Below are 23,591 nucleotides of genomic sequence, written 5' to 3' on the forward strand. Positions count from 1 at the left end.
AGTGTAATAGCATTACATTTACGCTACATAGCAATCCCTCATTTGCCAATCAGAAGATGCTCCATAGCAGGGTGCTGATATCAGATGTCTTGATCCAACATCCTCTCACACTGTATCTCTTACAGTCAGTAGACATGGAGGATGGGAAGTCTGATCTGCTGCTGGTCAAAGAGGAGACAATAGAAGATGAACCAGAGAGCATTGACCTGCTGAGTGGAGTAAAGATGGGGGAGCAAGGTAAGGGAGAAATACATGTAGCCTCCATACAGTAATATATCTTCAATGGGAATAGTGATACATATAGCCTCCATACAGTAATACATCTTCAATGGGAATAGTGATACTCCTGGCTGTTGTTTTTGCTTCATTCTAAAATTAAAATCAAAATAAGTTATGTTTACCTTCAGAAGTTAAGTTTTATTTGTCGCATGCACAACAAGTACAGTGAAATTCTTAACTTGCAAGCCCAACCCAGAAGTACAGTATTCAATATCAAATAGTAAAACTAATAAAAAAATATATTGAAAAGGAGAAATAAGAGAGGAAGCTATATACAGGGTCAGAGCCAGTACCAAATGTACACCGATACTGGAGTGTTTGAGGTAGATACAGTGCCTTCGGTAGGTATTCACACCAGTGGCGGTCGGTCGGTGCCATTTAAGATGAGGGAGGATTTATTTTTATTTTTATGAGCATGGCCTTTTCTATTACAGCATATTGAATGACTGCCATTCGTATTTTATTCATCCAGCCCAATGTAACATCGACAGGTTTAGGATACTACACGATACTCAAATTTTCCCTATACTCATCATGAGGTTGCAACAAAAGGTCAAGAGAAAAATGAGAGTAATCCAGACAGTTGACACATTCAATACCGATTGCACACTCTTGCCTGCATCTAGCTGATCTAGGGTGTAGTCATTAGTCCAACAGTTGCAAATGAGAGTTTCTATTGGACAAATGTAGGTATGTTTATCCCCGTTTCGTTCCGTTTGCTTCCGTTTAAGAAATGTTTTTCAACAGAATCAGCAGAATGAATACACTCCTGATCACCACAAACACAGTTCACTTTCATAGCAGCCACATACAAAAATAATGATCATTTGCTCATTGTATAATTCGTTCTCGCATCTATGCGCTCTCCTCCTGGACAAAAAAAACTTTCCAAGCCAAACCTTCATTCCATAACTGCTAACCGCTACGCACAGCATACACCGTTGTCACCTAACATCATAGTCAGCATATATAGCTACTAGCATGAATAAATCAGCAACAAACGTTAGTTTTCAGCAAGCGGTTTAGTATTTACACCGGCGGTAATAAATTAATAAAACCAAAAGCTTACCTTGACTTGGAAGTGCTCCAGTGTTAGATGTGCTATGTTAGCTAGTTGGCTCTCTCTCTCTGAGTCGCTAGCTAGACAAGTGAAAGTGAAAGTAAAAAAAATAAATATACACCGTTCAAAAGTTTGGGGTCACTTAGAAATGTCCTTGTTTTTGAAAGAAGAGCAATTTTTTTGTCCATAAAAATGGATGTCATTTTAATCAGAAATACAGTGTAGACGTTGTTAATGTTGTAAATTGCTATTGTTGCTGAAAACGGCTGTTTTTTTTTCAAATGGAATATCTACAGTTAAAGGGAAGTTTACATACACTTAGGTTTGAGTCATTAAAACTCGTTTTTCAACCACTCCACAAATGTCTTGTTAACAAACTATAGTTTTGGCAAGTCGGTTAGTACATCTCCTTTGTGCATGACACAAGTAATTTTTTCAACAACTGTTTAGAGATTATTTCACTTATAATTCACTGTATCACAATTCCAGTGGGTCAGATGTTTACATACACTAAGTTGACTGTGCCTTTAAACAGCTTGGAAAATTCCAGAAAATGATGTCATGGCTTTAGAAGTTTCTGACAAGCTAATTGACATAATTTGAGTCAATTGGAGGTGTACCTGTGGATATATTTCAAGGCCTTCAAGGCCAATTTCCAAATGCCAAATTACCATGTTCATCTGTACAAACAATAGTACGCAAGTATAAACATCATGGGACCACGCAGCCGTCATACTGCTCAGGAAGGAGAGCTGTCATACCGCTCAGGAAGGAGACTGGTTTTGTCTCCTAGAGATTTGCGAAAAGTGCAAATCAATCCCAGAACAACAGCAAAGGACCTTGTGAAAATGTTGGAGGAAACAGGTACAAGAGTATCTATATCCACAGTAAAACAAGTCCTATATCGACATAACCTGAAAGGCCGCTCAGCAAGGAAGAAGCCACTGCTCCATAACCGCCATAAAAAAGCCAGACTATGGTTTGAAACTGCACATGGGGACAAAGATCGTACTTTTTGGAGAAATGTCCTCTGGCCTGATAAAACAAAAATGGAACTGTTTGGCCATAATTACCATTGTTATGTTTGGAGGAAAAAGGGGGAGCCTTGCAAGCCAAAGAACACCATCCCAACCGTGAAGCACGGGGATGGCAGCATGATGTTGTGGGGGTGCTTTGCTGCAGGAGGGCCCGGTGCACTTCACAAAATAGATGGTATCATGAGGATATATTGAAGCAACATCTCAAGACATCAGTCAGGAAGTTGAAGCTTGGCCCCAAATGGGTCTTCCAAATGGACAATGACCCCAAGCATACTTCCAAAGATGTGACAAAATGGCTTAAGGACAACAAAGTCAAGGTATTGGAGTGGCCATCACAAAGCCCTGACCTCAATCTTATAGAAAATGTGTGGGCAGAACTGAAAGTTGGGCCAAAATTCACCCAACTTATTGTGGGAAGATTGTAGAAGGCTTCCCAAAACATTTGACCCAAGTTAAACAATTTAAAGGCAATGCTACCAAATACTAATTGAGTGTATATAAACTTCTGACCCACTGGGAATGTGATGAAAGAAATCAAATCTGAAATAAATCATTCTCTCTACTATTATTCTGGCATTTCACATTTTAAAATAAAGTGGTGATCCTAACTGACCTAAGACAGGGAATTGTTACTTGGATTAAATGTCAGGAATTGTGAAAAACGGAGTTCCGACTGTACATAGGCGTACAGAGGCCCATTATCAGCAACCATCAGTCCTGTGTTCCAATGGCACGTTGTGTTAGCTAATCCAAGTTTATCATTATAAAAGGCTAATTGATCATTAGAAAACCCTTTTGTAATTATGTTAGCACAGCTGAAAAGGGTTTAACACTATTTCTTATCAATTCAATGTTATTTTAATGGACAAAAAAATGTGCTTTTCTTTCAAAAACAAGGACATTTCTAAGTGACTCCAAAGTTTTGAACGTTAGTGTACATACCCAAACCAGAAGCCATGGATTACAGACAACATTTGCACTGAGCTACAGGGTAGAGCTGCAGACTAACCTGGAAGCTTATAAGAAATCCCGCTATGCCTTCTGACAAACCATCAAACAGGCAAAGCGTCAATACAGGACTAAGATCGAATCATACTACACCGGCTCCGACGCTGGTCGGATGTGGCAGGTCTTGCAAACTATTACAGCCTACAAAGGGAAGCACAGCTGAGAGCTGCCCACTTACACAAGCCTGCCAGACTAGCTAAGTAACTTCTATGCTCGCTTCGAGGCAAGTAACACTGAAACATGCATGAGAGCATCAGATGTTCCGGAAGACTCTGTGATCACGCTCTCCGCCGCCGATGTGAGTAATACCTTTAAACAGGTCAATATACACAAGGCTGCGGGGCCAGACGGATTACCAGGACCTTACTCCGAGCATGTGCTGACCCACTGGCAAGTGTCTTCACTGACATTTTCAACCTCTCCCTGTCTGAGTCTGCATTACCAACATGTTTCAAGCAGAACACCATAGTCCCTGTGCCCGAGAACACTAAGGTAACCTGTTTAAATGACTACCGACCCTTAGTACTTACGTCTGTAGCCATGAAATGCTTTGAAATTCTGGTCATGACTTACATCAACACCATTATCCCAGAAACCCTAGACCCACCCAATTTGCATACCACCCCAACAGATCCATAGATGATGCAATCTCTATTGCACTCCATGCTGCCCTTTCCCACCTGGACAAAAGGAACACCTATGTGAGAATGCTATTCATTGACTACAGCTCAGAATTCAACACCATAGTGCCCACAAAGCTCACCACTAAGCTATAGACCCTAGGACTAAACACCTCCCTCTGTACTTGAATCCTGGACTTCTTGATGGGCCACCCCCAGGTGGTAAGGGTAGGTAAAAACACATCCACCACGCTGATCCTCAACACTGGGGCCCCTCAGGGGTTCCGAGCTCAGTCCCCTCCTGTACTCCCTGTTCACTCATGACTGCACGGCCAGGCACGACTCCAACACCATCATTAAGTTTGCCGGTGACACGACAGTGGTAGGCCTGATCACCAACAACGATGAGACAGCCTATATGGAGGAGGTCAGAGACCTGACCGCGTGGTGCCAGGACAACAACCTCTCCCTCAATGTGATCAAGACAAAGGAGATGATTGTGGACTACAGGAAAAACGAGGACCAAGCACGCCCCCATTCTCATCGACGGGGCCGTAGTGGCGCAGGTTGAGAGCTTCAAGTTCCTTGGCGTCCACATCACCAACAAACTAACATTGTCCAAGCACAACATGACAATCGTGAAAAGGGCACGACCAAACCTATTCCCCCTCAGGAGACTGGAAAGATTTGGCATGTGTCCTCAGATCCTCAAAATGTTTTACAGCTGCACCATCGAGAGCATCCTGACGGGTTGCATCACAGCCTGGTATGGCAACTGCTCGGCCTCCGACCACAAGGCACTACAGAGGGTAGTGCGTACGGCCCAGTACATCACCGGGGTCAAGCTTTTATACCAGGCGGTGTCAGAAGAAGGCCCCACAAATTGTCAAAGACTCATGGCAAGCGGTACCAGAGCGACAAGTCTATGTCCAAGAGGGTTCTAAACAGCTTCTACCCCTAAGCCATAAGACTCCATTACATCTAATCAAATGGCTACCCATACTATTTGCATTGCCCCCCCACGCTGCTGCTACTCTCTCTGTTATTATCTATGCATAGTCACTACTACTACTCTACATACATGTACATAGTACCTCAATTACCTCAACACCGGAGGCCCCCCGCACATTGACTCTGTACCAGTACCCCCTGTATATAGCCCCGCTATTGTTATTTTACTGCTGCTCTTTAATTATTTGTTATTTTTATCTTACTTTTTTGGGGTATTTTCTTAAAACTGTATTGTTGGCTAAGGGCTTGTAAGTGAGCATTTCACTGTAAGGTCTACCTGTTCTATACAGCACGTGACAAATAACATTTTATTTTATTGATATATTTAGTATAGTTTTATCTAAAAAGGAACTTTATTTTTATGAAATTCACTGAGGAGGTCGGTCCTCCCCTTCCTCCTCTGAGGAGCCCCTCTAGATTCACACCCCTTGACCTTTTCCACGTTTTGTTGCCTGAATTTCTTTTTTTTTGTCACTGGCCTACACACAATACCCCATAATGTCATAGTAAGATTGTTTTTCAAAATGTTTACAAATGAATAAAAAATGAAAAGCTGAAATGTCTTGAGTCAGTAAGTATTCAACCCCTTTGTTATGCCAAGCCTAAATAAGTTCAGGACTAAACATTTGCTTAACATGTCACATAAGTTGCATGGACTCCCTCCGTGTGCAACAATAGTGTTTAACATTATTTTTTACTGACTACCTCATCTATGTACCCCACACATAGAATTACTTGTCACCTTCCGTCGAGAAGTGAATTTCAAACACAGATTCAACCAGGGAGGTTTTCCAATGCCTCTGTACAGAATAAAATATTCCAAAACATGCATCCTATTTGCAACAAGTTACTGAAGTAATACTGCAAAACAATTGGCAAGGCAATTAACTTTTTGTCCTGTATACATATGTGTTATGTTTGGGGCAAATCCAATAAAACACATTACTGAGTACCACTCTCCATATTTTTAAGCATAATGATGGCTGTATCATGTTATGGGCATGGGTTATCGTTAAGGACTGTAGTGTTTTGGGATAAAAAATAAACATAATGGAGCTTAGCCCAGGCAAAACCCTAGAGGAAAACCTGGTTTAGTCTGCTTTAGTCTGCTTTAGTCTGCTTCTCACCAAGAAGACAGTGAATGTTCCTAAGTGGCCGAGTTAGTTTTGACTTCAACGTACTTTAAAATTGATGGCAAAACTTGAAAATGGTTGTCTAGCAATGATCAACAACCCATTTGATAGAGCTTGAGGAATTCTGCAAATATGTTGCACAATTGTTGCACAATCCAGGTGTGGAAAACTCTTAAGAGACTTACCCAGAAAGACTCACAGCCGTAATCACTGCCAAAGGTGCTTCTACAAAGTATTGACTCGGGGGTTAATAATTATATAAATGAGCTGTTTCTGTATTTTATTTTCAATAAATCTGCTAAAACATTTTTTAAACATGTTTTCACTTTGTCATTATGCGATATTGTATGTGGATGTGTGAGATTTTTTGTTTATTTTTAAACCATTTTGAATTCAGGCTGTAACAACAAAATGTGTAATAAGGAAAGGTTTATGAATCCCGAATAATGTATGAACTTGACCAGGTAATTGACAAATAAAACAACCATGTTTGTAAAGTCTATTTTCTAACCTCTCCCTGCAGGTGATTGGCTGGAGGCTAACAGAGGGGACTGGGCAGCCCTTTTGAATTCCCAGACCCAGACTGGTGTAGCCAAGGGCCCAGGGGACAACATCAATGAGCAGGGCAGAACCAGAGGTGACAGGGTGGAGGTCAGTGGATGGGACAGCGTCTTCAACTCTGGACTTGGGAACAACACTGTTAACCAGAAACAGACAGTCGAACACAAAGCAACAGCTGAACTTAGTCTCTATGACGACAGACTGTCTGAGACCAGCGAGAGGGGTAGATTTGGTCTGCAAGGACGGGGGCGTGTCCGTATGCAGCGGGAGAGAACAGACACAGACTCGGCTAGCGATGCTCCATCCTGCTCCTATAGTTGTGATTCAGAGCGACTGATGACACCTCAGGTAAACCCCCTAAAAGGTGCAGCCTTCAGCCTGCCGTCTATAGGATCTATCAACTGGAACATGGACCTTGCAAAAACACAGACCCTCCCTGGCCTTCGTCCTCCTCACACTCTCCTAATGTTAAACCAGACCTCAGACAATGCCAGTGCCTCAACACTAAATGGCTACATATGCCCTTTGAGAAATGACAGTAGTGGTGACACTATCATCAGATCCGGTGGCAAAGAGAAGCGCTTCCCATGTTCATTCTGTGGGAAAGGCTTCAATTTCCGCAAACAGCTGGAGATCCACCAGAGGATGCACACAGGGGAGAAACCATTCACTTGTCACCTATGCCGAGCCAGTTTCTCACACTCGTTCACCCTGAAGAGGCACCAGAGGGTCCACACAGGGGAGAAACCCTACACCTGCCCCCACTGTGAGAAGAGGTTCTCCCACCAGCACCATCTGAAGAGGCATTTGAAGGTCCATACGGGAGAGAGGCCATTCGCCTGCACTAACTGTGGGAAGAGGTTCTCAGACAGGAGCTACCTCAGGATACACCAGCAGAAAAACCATTCCCATCTATAACATAGAAAGTAACTATTCCACTCGATAGCTTCTGATGTTTAGATCAGACCATGCATTAAAGACAAATGCATGTTTTTTTGTCAGCAGAAAAGATCCACAAATGCATTTGGAATAACAAGAGTAATAGATTTTAGATTTTCATCTAGACTTGTACAGTGCCTTCAGAAGGTATTCACACACCTTAACTTTTTTCACATTGTGCTATGTTACAAAGTGGGATTAAAATGGATTTAATTGTACTTTTTATGTTAACAATCTACACAAAATACTCTTTAATGTCAAAGTGTAAGAAGAATTCTAACATTTGTAAAACATTTATGAAACATAAAACACTAATATACTGTATCCTGATTAGTATTCATACAGTGCATTCGGAAAGTATTCAAACCCCTCGACTTTTTCCACATTTTGTTAAATTATAATCGTATTCTAAAAATGGATTCAATTGTTTTTTTCCCCTCATCAATCTACACACAATGCAAAAACAGTTTTTAAAAACTTTTAGCACATTTCATAAAATATTTCTTAACTGAAATATCACATTTACAAAAGTATTTGTTGGAAGTTGAACCTTTGCCTCAGTTGGAGGTCCTGAGTGCTCTGGAGCAGGTTTTCATCAAGGTTCTCTGTTCTTTGCTCCGTACATCTTTCCCTCGATTCTGATTAGTCTCCCAGTCCCTGTTCGCTGAAAAACATCCTCACAGCATGATGCTGCCACCACCATGCTTCACTGTAGGGATGCCGGCAGGTTTCCTCCAGACATGATGCTTGGCATTCAGGGTAAATAGTTACATCTTGGTTTCATCAGACCAGAGAATCTTATTTCTCGTGGTCTGAGAGTCCTTCAGGTGCCTTTTGGCAAACTCCAAGTGGGCTGTCATTAGGGCTGTGGCGGTCACCAATTTTCGTCAGCTGGTGATTGTCAAGCAAATAACTCTGTCTCACGGTAATTGACCCTTAATTAACAGACACGTTTAGCATCTCCTGGCTTCCACACATAGCCTACAAGCCACTGATGCAGACCATAGGAACATCTACAATTTAAAAAGCATAATAAGTCCATGTAATAAAGCCTACACCTTCACAATAAATCTATTTATTTTAGACAGGTCTAAAGAAGCATGATATGAAGAAAATGTAGTCTATTTCACAAGAACAGAATAGCATACTCTGAGTTGTCCTTATGTTAGGCCCAGATCTGTCAATGCCAAATGGGTGTGGGCTACACTATTTCATTTAGTAGACAAGATTTGCTTAGAATACCGTGGCATTATTTTATAGTATGAAGAATACAATTGAACAAAGATGAAAAAAATTAAGGATATTTTCTCCAAATGATTTGAGGGAGTGCGCACATGCAGTTATTCTGTGTTGAGCGCTTAACAAAGAAATAGGTAGTCCTATATGCTTAATTTTGAGTTATTAATGTAACTTTAGTCGTCCTGCAAATGTTGGGCTATATGTTTTGATTTGTAATAAATTGTAAGGCTGCATGATGTGACTCTAATGATGATTTGAAAAAAGTAACTTGAAAGGCATGAGCTCTGCTTTGTTTTTTGATAAGCACTTGATAATGCATAGAATTTCAAGGGCGGCTTCCCCTTTTGTGTGGCCGTAATGCACCTAAAAAATTCCATGCCTTTTGCGTCCTTTGGCCATTATGCCCTCCTCCCTGAGTGCTGTGTGCTCCGAATCACCACTCTCATGGTTCACCATCACGTGATCAGATATATCTCACAGGCTACAAGTGAAGATAGACACATCAGGGATGCAACTGCGAGGTGCATATTGAATATATTGGAAGAGCTGCCCACATTTACTTTTCGCCAGCAAGATGAGTAGCCCTAACAAACAGCAAAAGCACTAGCCTATGTCAATCTACTATCCCCCATAGTACAAAAGTCGACCTATTCTACTCTGTGTGGGAAATAAATATTCCTAACAGTCTGGGACAGTTGTGAAATGCGATAGATTCCAAAATAATACAACCACTATCAACACAATGTGGCTTACGCAACAGATCGGAACGTTTAGCTTAAAATGTTGATAAACTATTAGGTTATTTCTTCACATTATACGTGCAGCAATGCGCACATAGTAGTAGGCTACAAGCGCAAATGTTCCATTAGCGGAAAACACCATTATCAAAAGTGACCGTAATGCAATTATGTATGTAATACTTTTATTATAAAGGTGCATTTTTATGGTAAATTCGTTCCCAAACTTGAAACTCACACGCTGCTTATGTATGCCAGCTAGGCGCTACACTCCTTGTAAAGTGAATTAATGTGCTTAATTTTAAGAAGTTATTTGGCCGCTTCAGTTGTTATACAAACCTTATTAAAACATAAAGGCCTAGGGCCTCCCGCGCAGTGGTCTAAGGCACTGCATCACAGTGCTAGATGTGCCACTAGAGATCCTGGTTTGAGTCTGGGCTCTTTCGCAGCTGGCCGTGACCGGGAGACCTATGGGGTGGCACACAATTGGCCCAGCGTTGTCTGGGTTAGGGGAGGGTTTGGCCGTCAGGGATGTCCTTGTCCCATCGCGCTCTAGCGACTCCTGTGAAAAGCTGGGCGACCTGTATGCTCGGCCTGCGACCTGTATGCTTTCGTTGGCTGGCCCTTGCTACATATTCGTCGCCAAACCCACTGGCTCCAGGTCATCTATAAGTATTTTCTAGGTAAAGCCCCAGTCACTGGTCACCCGTAGCATATGCTCCAACAGGTATATTTCACTGGTCACCCCCAAAGCCAACACCTTCTTTGGCTGCCTTTCCTTCCAGTTCTCTGCTGCCAATGACTGGAACGAATTGCAAAAATCACTGAAGCTGGAGATTTATATCTCCCTCACTAACTTTAAGCATCAGCTGTCAGAGCAGCTTACTGATCACTGCACCTGTACACAGTCCATCTGTAAATAGGCCATCCAACTACCTCATCCCCATATTGTTATTTATATTTTGTTGCTCTTTTGCACCCCATTATCTCTACTTGCACATCATCATCTGCACATCTATACCTCCAGTGTTAATGCTAAATTGTAACTATTTCACCACTATGGCCTATTTATTGCCTTACCTCCCTAATCTTACCTCATTTGCACACACTGTAAATAGATTTTAGGTTCCTCTCTAGGTTTCTCTCCTAGTTTTTTCTCCCTTTCTAGCAGTTGAGAACTTGTAAGAACTTGTTCTCAACTGGCCTACCTGGGGTTTTCAGCCAAGTCTCAGGGAAAGTTGGTGGTCTGTTGATATCCTTCTAAGTGCTTTGGCTAGCCACTGATGACTCCTGGCTGGCCCCAGTCCACCTGGTCGTGCTGCTGCTCCTGTTTCAACTCTGCCTGCGGCTGAGGACCCTGACCTGTTCACCGGTGCTACCTTGTCCCGGACCTGCTATTTTCGAACCTGCTGTCTCAACTCAGAATATGCACCCTACAACCACTGTGATTATTATTTGACCTTGCTGGTCATCTTGAACGTTTGAACATCTTGAAGTACAATCTGGCCTTAATGGCCATGTTCTCTTATAATCTCCACCTGGCACAGCCAGAAGAGGACTGGTCAACCCTCAGAGCCTGGTTCCTCTCTAGGTTTCTCCCTAGTTTTCTCCCTTTCTAGGGGGGTTTTCCTAGCCACCGTGCTTCTACATCTGCATTGCTTGCTGTTTATGGTTTTAGGCTGGGTTTCTGATTCGCACTTTGTGACATCTGCTGATGTAAAATGTGCTTCATAAATACATTTGATTGATTGATTACATTTGTATTGATGTCAGAGGGATTAGAGGGACCATAGAGTGCGGAGTACCAGGCAATTAGCAAGTTTGGTAGGCTACTAACCAGCAGCAGCATCAGAACATGGAGAAGCTTAATTACCGTGACTCAACAGTCACGATATAATTTGATGGCCTTCATAACTTGACCAGTGTGGCGGTAAAACTGTCACCGCAACATCCCTAGCTGTCATTTTCCTTTCACTAAGGTGTGGCTTCCATCTGGCCACTTTACCATAAAGGCCTGATTGGTGGAGTGCTGTAGAGATGGTTGTCCTTCTGGAAGGTTCTCCCATCTCTACAGAGAAATTCTGGAGCTCTGTCAGAGTGACAATCGGGTTTTTGGTTACCTCTCTGACCAAGGCCTTCTCCTCCGATTGCTCAGTAGGCCGGGCGGCCAGCTCTATAAAGAGTCTTGGTGATTCCAAACTTCTTCTATTTAAGAATGATGGAGGTCACAGTGTTCTTGGGGATCTTCAAAGCTTCAAGAAATGTTTTGGTACCCTTCCCCAGATCTGTGCCTCGACACATTCCTCGGGCCGTATGGACAATTCCTTCGACCTCATGGCTTGGTTTTTGCTCTGACATGCATTGTCAAATGTTGGACCTCTATACAGTTTAAGTCGGAAGTTTACATACACGTAGGTTGGAGTCATTAAAATTCATTTTTCAACCATTCCACAAATTTCTTGTTAACAAACTATAGTTTTGGCAAGTCGGTTAGGACATCTACTTTGTGCATGACACAACTAATTTTTACAACAATTGTTTACAAACAGATTATTTAACTTCGAATTCACTGTATCACAATTCCAGTGGGTCAGAGGTTTACATACACTAAGTTGACTGTGCCTTTAAACAGGCTTTAGAAGATTCTGATAGGCTAATTGACATCATTTGAGTCAATTGGAGGTGTACCTGTGGATGTATTTCAAGGCCTACCTTCAAACACAGTGCCTCTTTGCTTGACATCATGGGAAAAGAAATAAGCCAAGACCGCAGAAAGAAATTGTAGACCTCCACAAGTCTGGTTTATCTCTGGGAGCAATTTCCAAATGGCTGAAGGTACCACATTCACCTGTACAAACAATAGTATGCAAGTATAAACACCATGGGACCACTCAGCTGTCATACCGCTCAGGAAGGAGACACGTTCTGTCTCCTTGAGATGAATGTACTTTGGTGTGAAAAGTGCAAATCAATCCCAGAACAACAGCAAGGACCTTGTGAAGATGCTGGTGGAAACCGGTACAAAAGTATCAATATCCATAGTAAAACAAGTCCTATATCGACATAACCTGAAAGGCTGCTCAGCAAGGAAGAAGCCACTGCTCCAAAACCGCCAAAAAAAGGCAGACTAGTTTGCAACTGCACATGGGGACAAAGATCATACTTTTTGTAGAAATGCCCTCTGGTCTGATGAAACAAAAATAGAACTGTTTGGCCATAATGACCATCGTTATGTTTGGAGGAAAAAGGGGGAGGCTTGCAAGCTGAAGAACACCATCTCAACAGTGAATCACGGGGGTGGCTGCGTCATGTTGTGGGGGTGCTTTGCTGCAGGAGGGACTAGTGCACTTCACAAAATAGATAGCATCATGAGGCAGAAAAATTATGTGGATATATTGAAGCAACATCTCAAGACATCAGTCAGGAACTTAAAGCATGGTCGCAAATGGGTCTTCCAAATGGACAAAGATCCCAAGCATACTTCCAAAGTTGTGGCAAAATGGCTTAAGGACAACAAAGTCAAGGTATTGGAGTGGCCATCAAAGCCCTGACCCCTCAATCCTATAGAAGATGTGTGGGCAGAACTGAAAAGGCGTGTGCGAGCAACGATGCCTACAAACCTGACTCAATTACACCAGCTCTGTCAGGAGGAATGGGCCAAAATTCACACAACTTATTGTGGGAAGCTTGTGGAAGGCAACCCAAAAACATTTGACTCAAGTTCAACAATTTAAAGGCAATGCTACCAAATACTAAGTGAGTGTATGTAAACTTCTGACCCATTGGGAATGTGATGAAAGAAATAAAAGCTGAAATAAATCATTCTCTACTATTATTCTGACATTTCACATTCTTAAAATAAAGTGGTGATCCTAACTGACTTAGACAGGGAAACTTTACTTGGATTAAATGTCAGGAATTGTGAAAAACTCAGTTTAAATGTATTTTGCTAAGGTGTATGTAAACTTCTGACTTCAACTGTATAGACGTGTGTGCCTTTCCAAATCAGGTCCAATAAATTGAATTTACCACAGGTGGACTCCAAGTTGTAGAAACATCTCAAGGATGATCAATGGAAACAGTATGCAACTAAGCTCCATTTTGAGTCTTATAGCAAAGAGTCTGAATACTTATGCAAATTAGGTATCTGTTTTTTATTTGTAATAAATTGACAAACATTTCTAAAAACCTGTTTTCACTTTGTCATTATGTATTGTGTGTAGATTGAGGTAAAATTGTATTTAATCCATTTTAGAGTAAGGCTGTAACATAACAAAATGTGGAAAATGGAAGGGGTCTGAATACTTTCTGAATGCATTGTACACACACCATTATCTATATACATTGAGTGTACAAAACCTAATAATTTTTAAGCCTTGAGACAATTGAGATAGTGGGTGCCAGGCGCACCGGTTTGTGTCAATACAGTGCCTTGCGAAAGTATTCGGCCCCCTTGAACTTTGCGACCTTTTGACACATTTCAGGCTTCAAACATAAAGATATAAAACTGTATTTTTTTGTGTAGAATCAACAACAAGTGGGACACAATCATGAAGTGGAACGACATTTATTGGATATTTCAAACTTTTTTAACAAATCAAAAACTGAAAAATGAAGAACAAGGAACACACCAGGCAGGTCCAGGTACCTGTGAAGAAGCTTGGGCGTGCAAAATTAATAATATTGAAATGGAAGGAGTATCAGACCACTGCAAATCTACCAAGACCTGGCCGTCCCTCTAAACTTTCAGCTCATACAAGGAGAAGACTGATCAGAGATGCAGCCAAGAGGCCCATGAACACTCTGGATGAACTGCAGAGATCTACAGCTGAGGTGGGAGACTCTGTCCATAGGACAACAATCAGTCGTATATTGCACAAATCTGGCCTTTATGGAAGAGTGGCAAGAAGAAAGCCATTTCTTAAAGATATCCATAAAAAGTGTTGTTTCAAGTTTGCCACAAGCCACCTGGGAGACACCAAACATGTGGAAGAAGGTGCTCTGGTCAGATGAAAACAAAATTGAACTTTTTGGCAACAATGCAAAACGTTATGTTTGGCGTAAAAGCAACACAGCTCATCACCCTGAACACAACATCCCCACTGTCAAACATGGTGGTGGCAGCATCATGGTTTGGGCCTGCTTTTCTTCAGCAGGGACAGGGAAGATGGTTAAAATTGATGGGAAGATGGATGGAGCCAAATACAGGACCATTCTGGAAGAAAACCTGATGGAGTCTGCAAAAGACCTGAGACTGGGACGGAGATTTGTCTTCCAACAAGACAATGATCCAAAACATAAAGCAAAATCTACAATGGAATGGTTCAAAAATAAACATATCCAGGTGTTAGAATGGCCAAGTCAAAGTCCAGACCTGAATCCAATCGAGAATCTGTGGAAAGAACTGAAAACTGCTGTTCACAAATGCTCTCCATCCAACCTCACTGAGCTCGAGCTGTTTTGCAAGGAGGAATGGGAAAAAAATTCAGTCTCTCGATGTGCAAAACTGATAGAGACATACCCCAAGCGACTTACAGCTGTAATCCCAGCAAAAGGTGGCGCTACAAAGTATTATTAAGGGGGCTGAATAATTTTGCACGCCCAATTTTTCAGTTTTTGATTTGTTAAAAATGTTTGAAAATCCAATAAATGTCGTTCCACTTCATGATTGTGTCCCACTTGTTGTTGATTCTTCACAAAAAAATACAGTTTTATATCTTTATGTTTGAAGCCTGAAATGTGGCAAAAGGTCGCAAAGTTCAAGGGGGCCGAATACTTTCGCAAGGCACTGTATATATTTTTAACACCTTATGCAACAGTAGGAACTCAGAAGCAACACAAACATAGGCACAGACATATGCATACACACACAGTGTGGGCCTGGGGGCACACACTTAGTGTGTTGTGAAATCTGTTATGAATGTATTGTCATGTTTTTTAAATTGTATATTTGCCCTAAATTTGCCGGACCCCAGGAAGAGTAGCGGCTGCCAATAGGGATCCGTAATAAATTCAAATACTGAGGTGATGTAAATGGAATTAAGTCAGTATTTTCTACTGTATTCTTTCTAAACAAGTCTGCTCTCAGCTTGAAAGATAACGATCATCGGAGACTTGATGTAATAAGCAGTACCGTATTTAAAAGAATAGAGCGCATACTTTTTCAATTTAACCACACCCTTTGGGCTATGACGCCAACCAATAAGATAATTTCTCTTCAGTGTAAACGGAAGTGACCAGTGCCTGAGAAACAGTTTCCACGTTAGCGTTTTTATTATTGTTATTTAGACATTTATTATTACCCTGGAACTCAAAATATGTCTCATTTAACTGCTCAGCATCATATTCTCACTCCAGGTAGTGTTTAATTCGCGTTGGAGACAGAATTTAGCTGATAGATGTTATCTGTTTAACGTTTGCTAACAATGGCTAACTGTAACAGTAACGTTATGGTTTTTCACACTCAAATAGCCTCCATCATGGAGGTGTTAGCGAATTCAGCCGTGGCAGACATATGTAAACTCGTAGACGACGACTATGCAGTGTTTCGTTTGGAAATAACTCAAAGCCAGAAAGAAAATAGGACATTGCGGAGGAAACTACAGCAACTGGAACTGAAGGTGGCACGGGAGCGTGCAGAGAGGACAACGCGAGAGCGCGTTCTCGCCAGTCCGAATAGTGTCAAGGTCCTCGACCGATACAGAGGAATGACAAGAGGTACATTTAGCAGATGGCCAAGGCTGCGGAACCTGTCGCCCTGTTACAATATGCGCATGTGTTGAGATGTGTTTCCCAGATATGGTTCTTGGTCAGTTTTTGGTTCGTAGTATGCAATACTTCCCCTGAATACTTAGTTAGGTAGCTAGCTATCGTGCAATTTTTATTTTACCTGGACGGTAATTTAAGAGCAAATTATTTTTGCACAAAGACACAATATAAAATTCTACCCAGATTCTTGATTTACTGTTTTTCCTATTGTCACACTCAATTAAAATAATGTGATGCATGGAACATAATAAATAAATAGTATATCAATAAGTAATGAGTAGTATTACCTTACATCCAAGGCCGATTACCGAACTGACAACTGCCCTGGGCGCCCCCAACCCCTCCAAAAATAACTTTTAAGATTGATGGCCTGTCATGACAAATACTGTCCACTTACCAAAATGTGTCCATCTCTGCGCCACAATAGGATTCAATTAGTTGTTAGCGTCCGTTACTGTATCAATGGTGTGATGAACTAATGCGTCCAATTTTGGAGATCATTACAGACAAAACCGGTATGTAAACAAAGCTGATTTCCCGTGACAATTATGCTGCTAAAACGAGTTTCTACGATTCAAAATGGCAACAACAACAAAAAAGTGGAAACTCTGCACATTAACTTAGCTTTCAGATCACCAAGTGAGCGCCTATGCAGCTATTGTCAATTCATTCATGTGCAATTCAGTTCATACACTGGCTCATCTGGCTGGCATGTTTTTATTTTGAGCTTCCCTCCTCTTGTCTTGTCTTAAAAGTATGCTTTCATTAGTCATATTACTATTGTTATTCCTTTCCTGTCTCCCTTCCTCCACCACATGTCATAGCTCAGTACTACAGTAGTGCACTTGTGGTTGAATGTAATACAGGACATAACAAACAGTTGAATAATGTTGAACTCACAAATACCAAAAAGGGATTTACAACAATGAATTGACCTAATTGATTAATTAAATGAACAACTTGTGAAAACCAACCTGTCAGTAAATAAGATTGAAAAATGAAAAAAGGTTTCAATTTTTGTGGAACAGATGTGTCGTGCACTTGTTTATTTGATCTAATAGACCCACGTGGCAGTTGTAGACTGAAATATATGGGTATAGGCTAACATCGAAACATAAACAATAAAACACCATTTAGTTGAGAAAATAAAGGTATGAATGAGAAGTAAAGTACATCATATGAGAAGAGGGAGATCCTCAGAGTTTGCAGAAATAGAGTCTGGGTGATTTTTGTTGTTGTTGCCATCTCTCTATTCTGGCATGTGGGATAGAAAGGAGGTGGGTGCTATGGGTGGTTCTGCCCGTCACTTGCCCTCGACAGGCAGCCAGTGACCAAAGGGGGACTTGAAGAAGGAGATGGCAAAATCCAGAAACACAGCTGCTCTCTTCACTCTTGGAGTGTTTGCAGTGGTAGTGTATGTAGCGCATCTGTGTATCTCACTGTGCCCAAGGATGAAATGGCAAGCACAAGTTCTTTGCAGATTAGATTAACCAACATGACAATAACAGTAGCTGTAGATAATGTAATGAAAAGTGGGATCTTGGAGGGTGGTTCACACTACTGCGTGTGGTCACGTCATATCACTGAGTCTGCGTTCAAGTAAATGCATTATGTACATAAACATATGCATTCACTCACTCATTTATCAGGAGATGACTGCATTACTCTTGATGTTACAAAATGTAACCTGGACTTAAATTGAATCAACATAAGAGCATGAGTAAATGTGTAGAAAAAAGAGGAAGGGAAGCGCTGCTGAGATACTGTAGTATATAGATATGGAAACAAACAGGTAGTCTTGTTTTACTTCTCTTAAAAGCTCAATACTTTTTGAGAAGTAGCCAGACTATTTTACATCTGGGGTTCCTGTACATAACTTTAACCCATTGTATAAGAGATTCACCGAAATATATATATAGATATATAAATTCTAGTCGTGCTTTATCAAACGCCTTTTCAAAATTTGCTATGAAGACCAAGCCTGATATCTTTGATGTTTCATCATGTTGTTTCAAGTAATTGTCGTATATTATCTCCAATATATCGTCCATGTAAAAAACATGTCTGATCGGGATGAACAATATCTGGTAAAATAGTTTTTTATTCTATGTGCAATGCATTTCGGCAGGATTTTCGTGTAAGAGGCCTCCATTTTTTAAAATGGACTGGATCTTTATACTTATCACCTGGGTCCTGTTTTAGTAGTAATAAAATCAGACCTTGTTGAGTACCTGAAAGTCTACAATTTTTATAGGATGAATTAAAACACGCTAATAATGGATCTTTGAGTACATCAAAAAGGTCTGATGTACTTCTACTTGTATACCATCAAGCCCTGGTGTTTTTCCAGATTGAAAATATTTAATTGCCTTAAACAGTTCCTCCTTTGTACATTGGCCTTCGCACAGGTCTTTCTGTAAATTTGTTAATTTTACATTATTATTAGGAAAGAAATCCTTATAGTTAACATCATTCAGTGGAAATGGAGGAGACTGAAAAAAATACAAAAATAAAACATATGTTTCAAAGATTTAGCTTCTTTCAAAATATAATTTGGTGAATCATGGATGACTCCATTTGTAATGAGTTTCTGTAAATTCTTTTTTGTAGCATTTCTATGTTGAAGATTCAATAAAACGTTTGTGCATTTTTCACAATTTTTCATCCAATTCGCTTTATTTTTTATAATACATTACTCTTGATTGTTCTTGAATAATGTTCTAGAATAAGTACCCCAAATTCTTTTTTTGTTTTTCCTCTAACCTATTTTGTACCTCTATAATACAGTTTCCATTACCATCTACCTGCACTGTTATTTCCACTATTTCCTTATTAGTCTAATCTCCTTTGAGCTAAACTGCTTTTGATTTGTATTGTATTGAATGGCCTCTAAAAGTACATTTAAAAGTGACCCATACAATAAGGGGATCTTCTGTTGTGCAGAAAAAAGTAAATTCTGAATGATTTTCTCTTAGTTAATTAAGAATAAATTGTCTTCCAATAGACTTTGATGACATTTCCCATATCCCTGTCCACGTGGAAATTCTGTAAGAGTTATATGGAGGCCAATTAGATGGTGGTCCGATCGCGTTCTGTCTCCTTTTAATACTTTTTAAAACTTTTGATGCCAGGATGAATGAGACCAGGAAGAAATCCAGACGGCTAGCTTGATTAAACCTCCTCCGTGTATATCTCACAAGGTCAGGGTTTTTCAGCCTCCATAATAATAATAATAATATATGCCATTTAGCTGACGCTTTTATCCAAAGCGACTTACAGTCATGTGTGCATACATTCTACGTATGGGTGGTCCCGGGAATCGAACCCACTACCCTGGCGTTACAAGCGCCATGCTCTACCAACTGAGCCACAGAAGGACCACAATATCCACTAGTTCTAATTGAGCCATGATATTTGTGATCTCCTTACGTGCTTGAGGGTGATAGTTTATAGTGCGATTTCCTTTACATTGATGTACTTAAAACCGTATTATAATCTCCCACCATAATAATATATTAATTTGTTGCTTGTGAGCTCAATAGATTATAATATATATTTTCGATGAACTGTGGATCATCATTATTTGGCCCATATACATTAATTAGCCATATCTGTTTTTGGTCCAGTAGCGTATTTAAAATAATCCACCTTCCCCGAGGATCTGTTTGCCCAGTGTGAACAATCGGATTACATTTTTTTATTAATTAGTATAATCACCCCTTTTGAGTTTCTTTGCCCATGACGAAAATATTTCTCCCTCCCAGTCTCATCTATATTTGTCGTGAGTTTCCTGTAAACAATATATATTATATTCTTTCTCTTTTAGCCAGGTAGAAATGTATCTTCTTTTTTTATGATCTGCTCAGCCATTGCAATTGTAATTGGCTATACTTGTTTGTAAACTTACCATTCAAAAGCACCAGGTTGATTAAGTGTCCAAAAAGCTGTACTGTAATATTTGCACTGTTAAGCATACTGTAGCTGCAACTTTGTAAACCTCCAATTGTCCTCATATTTCACCCACTAAAACCTCCCCCATATCTAGGCCCAAGACCACCAGACCATCTCCCTGACTTATGACGCACCTTTGCGTCCTAAGGCAAATCCTTGGCCACCAATTTGCGTAGGCCAGAGGGAAATATGGGCAGTCCCATGAAAACAATTCAGTACTGCCACCCTTCACTATGACACATTCAAAGCATGGTAGGTCTATTGCATATCTACGAGGGTGCTTTTTAAAGAGAACTAACCAAATAATATGGAAAGTCATAAAAAAAATATAAATAACAACAATAGATCATATGAATAGAAATATTAACAGTGCAATAGTATACATTTATGCACATATTTAGAAAGTCCTAGCAACGCTATAAGCATGTCAGCCCCACCTGCTCAGATTTTTGGATCCAATTGTTTGATATACATTATCAGTCAAAAGTTGACACACTACTCATTCCAGGGTTTTTCTTTATTTTTGACTATTTTCTACATTGTAGAATAATAGTGAAGACATCAAAACTATGAAATAACACATGGAAACATGTGGTATCGAAAAAAGTGTTAAACAAATCCAAATATATTTTAGATTCTTCAAAGTAGCCACCCTTTGCCTTGCTGACAGCTCTGCACACTCTTGGCATTCTCTCAACCAGCTTCACCTGGAATGCTTTTCCAACAGTCTTGAAGGAGTTCCCACATATTCTGCGCACTTGTTGGTTGCTTTTCCTTCACTCTGCGGTCCAACTTATCCCAAACCATCTCACTTGGGTAGAAGCCGGGTGATTGTGGAAGCCAGGTCAATCTGATGCAGCACTCCATCACTCTCCTTCTTGGTCAAATAGCCCTTACACAGCTTGGAGGTGTGTTGGGTCATTGTCCTGTTGAAAAACAAATGATAATCCCACTAAGCGCAGACCAGATGGGATGGCGTATCACTGCAGAATGCTGTGCTAGCCATGCTGGTTAAGTGGTGGATTTGGTGTTGAAATGAGCAGAAAACAACCCCATACCTACTGTAAAATATGGTGTTGGATCTTTGATGTTATGGGGCTATTTTGCTTCCACTGGTCCTGGGGCCCTTGTTAATATCAACGGCATCATGACCCAGTACCAGGATTTTAGTCCAAAATCCGGTTGCCTCTGCCAAGAGGCTGAAACTTGGCGGCAAGTGAATCATCCAGCACTCATCAAAATCCACAAATAAATGGTTAGTTGGCCACAAAATAAAAATTTTGCAATGACCATCTCAGTCTCTGGATTTGAAACCCATTGAAAATCTGTGGTTTGAATTGAAGAGGGCAGTCCATAAGCGCAGACAAAGGATATCAAGGATCTGGAAGGATTCTGTATGTAGGAATGGTGTAAGATTCCTCCCAATGTGTTCTCCAACTCATAAAGCATTTTAGAAAAAGTATCGGTGCCATTAAGGTATTGAAAGTATTTAAAAATGGGTGTGAAACAAAATATTGTTCACTGAGCAATTGTATTAGTATAATATAATATCATTTCCCCAATTTGTTTTGCATACAATGTTGCTCAGTATTTCAATGATTTATTTTGCTCATCTTTATCAAGGGTGTCAATAATTTCAGAGCCCACTGTAGGTGCCCCAGATCCCCAGATGTGGTTGTCCAGCCCTGATAACATTGTTGCCAATTGTAGACGGTGTCAATAGTGTACAATATATCATTGAGCATTGACAGTCGTACTTAACTTAAGCACCCTCTTTCCCCCAATCACTCTCGTAGGTGAAGGACATCTCACTGGAGGCCACAGGAGCTTTGTGAAGCCAGCGGGACAAAATACATGGAGAGATGACCAACCCATAGCTATAGATGAGGAGAGTGGAACCTCAACCCAGCATGTTATTGTGATAGAGGTTAGTGTCATAGTGTAACATAAACAAATTACACTACATCAAATGTGGCCTGTTTATTTCAGAAAGGCTCCCCTCAGCTATTTACTTGCTTACATGTACATCCTTATTTATCTGCCTTAGGGGAGCTTGTGAGACTTTGTTATCCAATTAATCTCATGAACCGATAATAACCTCCTCTCGTCTTGTGTCAGTCTACAGATGCAGAGACTGCAGGTCCTGGAGGATCGTCTCTGGTCAAGCAGAAGAGGATTGAAGGAGAGGAGGACCCACGACACAGCAGAGACATCCAGACTGGAGCAGCGGCGGGAGTGGCGCCCCCTGTAGCCACAGAGGACATCGCCACAGCGCCGCAGCCCAGGACCCAACGCTGCATCACGGAGGTCAGTGGAACGCCGAACGCCGTCCTCAAGTCAGAGACAGACACAAAGACTTTAACTGTAACACGCAGGCTCTTACACACAGGATCTGACCACAGATCAGCCCCAGAGAGACTAGAGCTGGAGCATCTGCGCTGTCCTCCTGCTTCCAGCTCAGAGTATTTACTTTACGGTAACCCGAGCCCTAGGATGGTTCATTCCCATCGGGACTCGGGTGACGTGTTAGAGACTGGCAATGATCCGTTTTGTTCTTACGCTACAGAGATGGACCATGGCAACATGCCCTTGGGTTTAGAGACACAGACTGATCTGTCTAGAGGGGACTGGAACCGGTATAGTAGTAGTGTATACTCTGAAGGGTTCCTAGATAAGAAAGGGGAGGGTCTGGTCATAGATGAGGTGACTGTGAAAGTGGAGGACGACACTCCTCTGACATGGAATATAGACGAGACTCACTTAGGAGAAGGACACTCACAGGGCAGAGATTTCTTAGTTTACATGGACAGTTTAGAGAAAAATGTAAATGTCGCCACCCAGTCCCATTTACACAGGCTCAGGGATCGGGACCCATTGTCCACGTCGATGGAGCCTTCCAATTCACACAGCCGTGTCCTTTTCAATCAGTTATTGAACTCAAAGGACCAAAGGGCCAAGGCTCGAGGAGGGGGAGCAACATCAGGTGATAGTAAAGAAAAATGGTTCCTCTGCATGTTCTGTAACAAAGGCTTCAGCAGCTCCCAGAAGGTGGAGATCCACCAGAGGGTCCACACAGGAGAGAAATCCTTCAGCTGTACCCAGTGTCACATGCACTTCGCCCATGCTAGCAGCCTAAAGAGGCACCAAAGGGTCCATACAGGGGTGAAACCATTCAGCTGTACTCAGTGTCACATGCGTTTCGCCCAGACTGGTGACCTGAAGAGGCACCAGAGGGTCCACACAGG

The 23,591-nt window shown here is 41.2% G+C and overlaps 1 protein-coding gene across 7 annotated transcripts in view; it reads left to right on the forward strand.

Annotated features, from left to right (window-relative positions):
* The window catches only part of LOC118361895 (zinc finger protein 8-like), a 159,995-nt gene that overhangs the window by 47,927 nt on the left and 88,477 nt on the right, over nucleotides 1-23,591 (forward strand). The window contains exons 1-3 of one of the 7 annotated variants that reach the window (XR_008085472.1): nucleotides 15,855-16,344; nucleotides 22,143-22,273; nucleotides 22,465-22,653. The exons of 3 other annotated variants lie outside the window; for them this stretch is intronic. Coding sequence is in view for 2 of the 4 variants with exons in the window: in XM_052485262.1 (XP_052341222.1) it covers nucleotides 126-237; nucleotides 6,675-7,630 (1,068 nt within the window). In the remaining 2 variants the exon portion in view is untranslated. Of the gene's footprint in view, nucleotides 1-125; nucleotides 238-6,674; nucleotides 9,117-15,854; nucleotides 16,345-22,142; nucleotides 22,274-22,464; nucleotides 22,654-23,591 lie in introns of those variants that run through there. 3 more of the 7 variants (XR_008085473.1, XM_052485262.1, XM_052485265.1) reach the window with 3 other exon arrangements.

The sequence above is a fragment of the Oncorhynchus keta genome, chromosome 29 (genome assembly GCF_023373465.1).
Source record: "Oncorhynchus keta strain PuntledgeMale-10-30-2019 chromosome 29, Oket_V2, whole genome shotgun sequence".
NCBI classification, from domain to species: domain Eukaryota; kingdom Metazoa; phylum Chordata; class Actinopteri; order Salmoniformes; family Salmonidae; genus Oncorhynchus; species Oncorhynchus keta.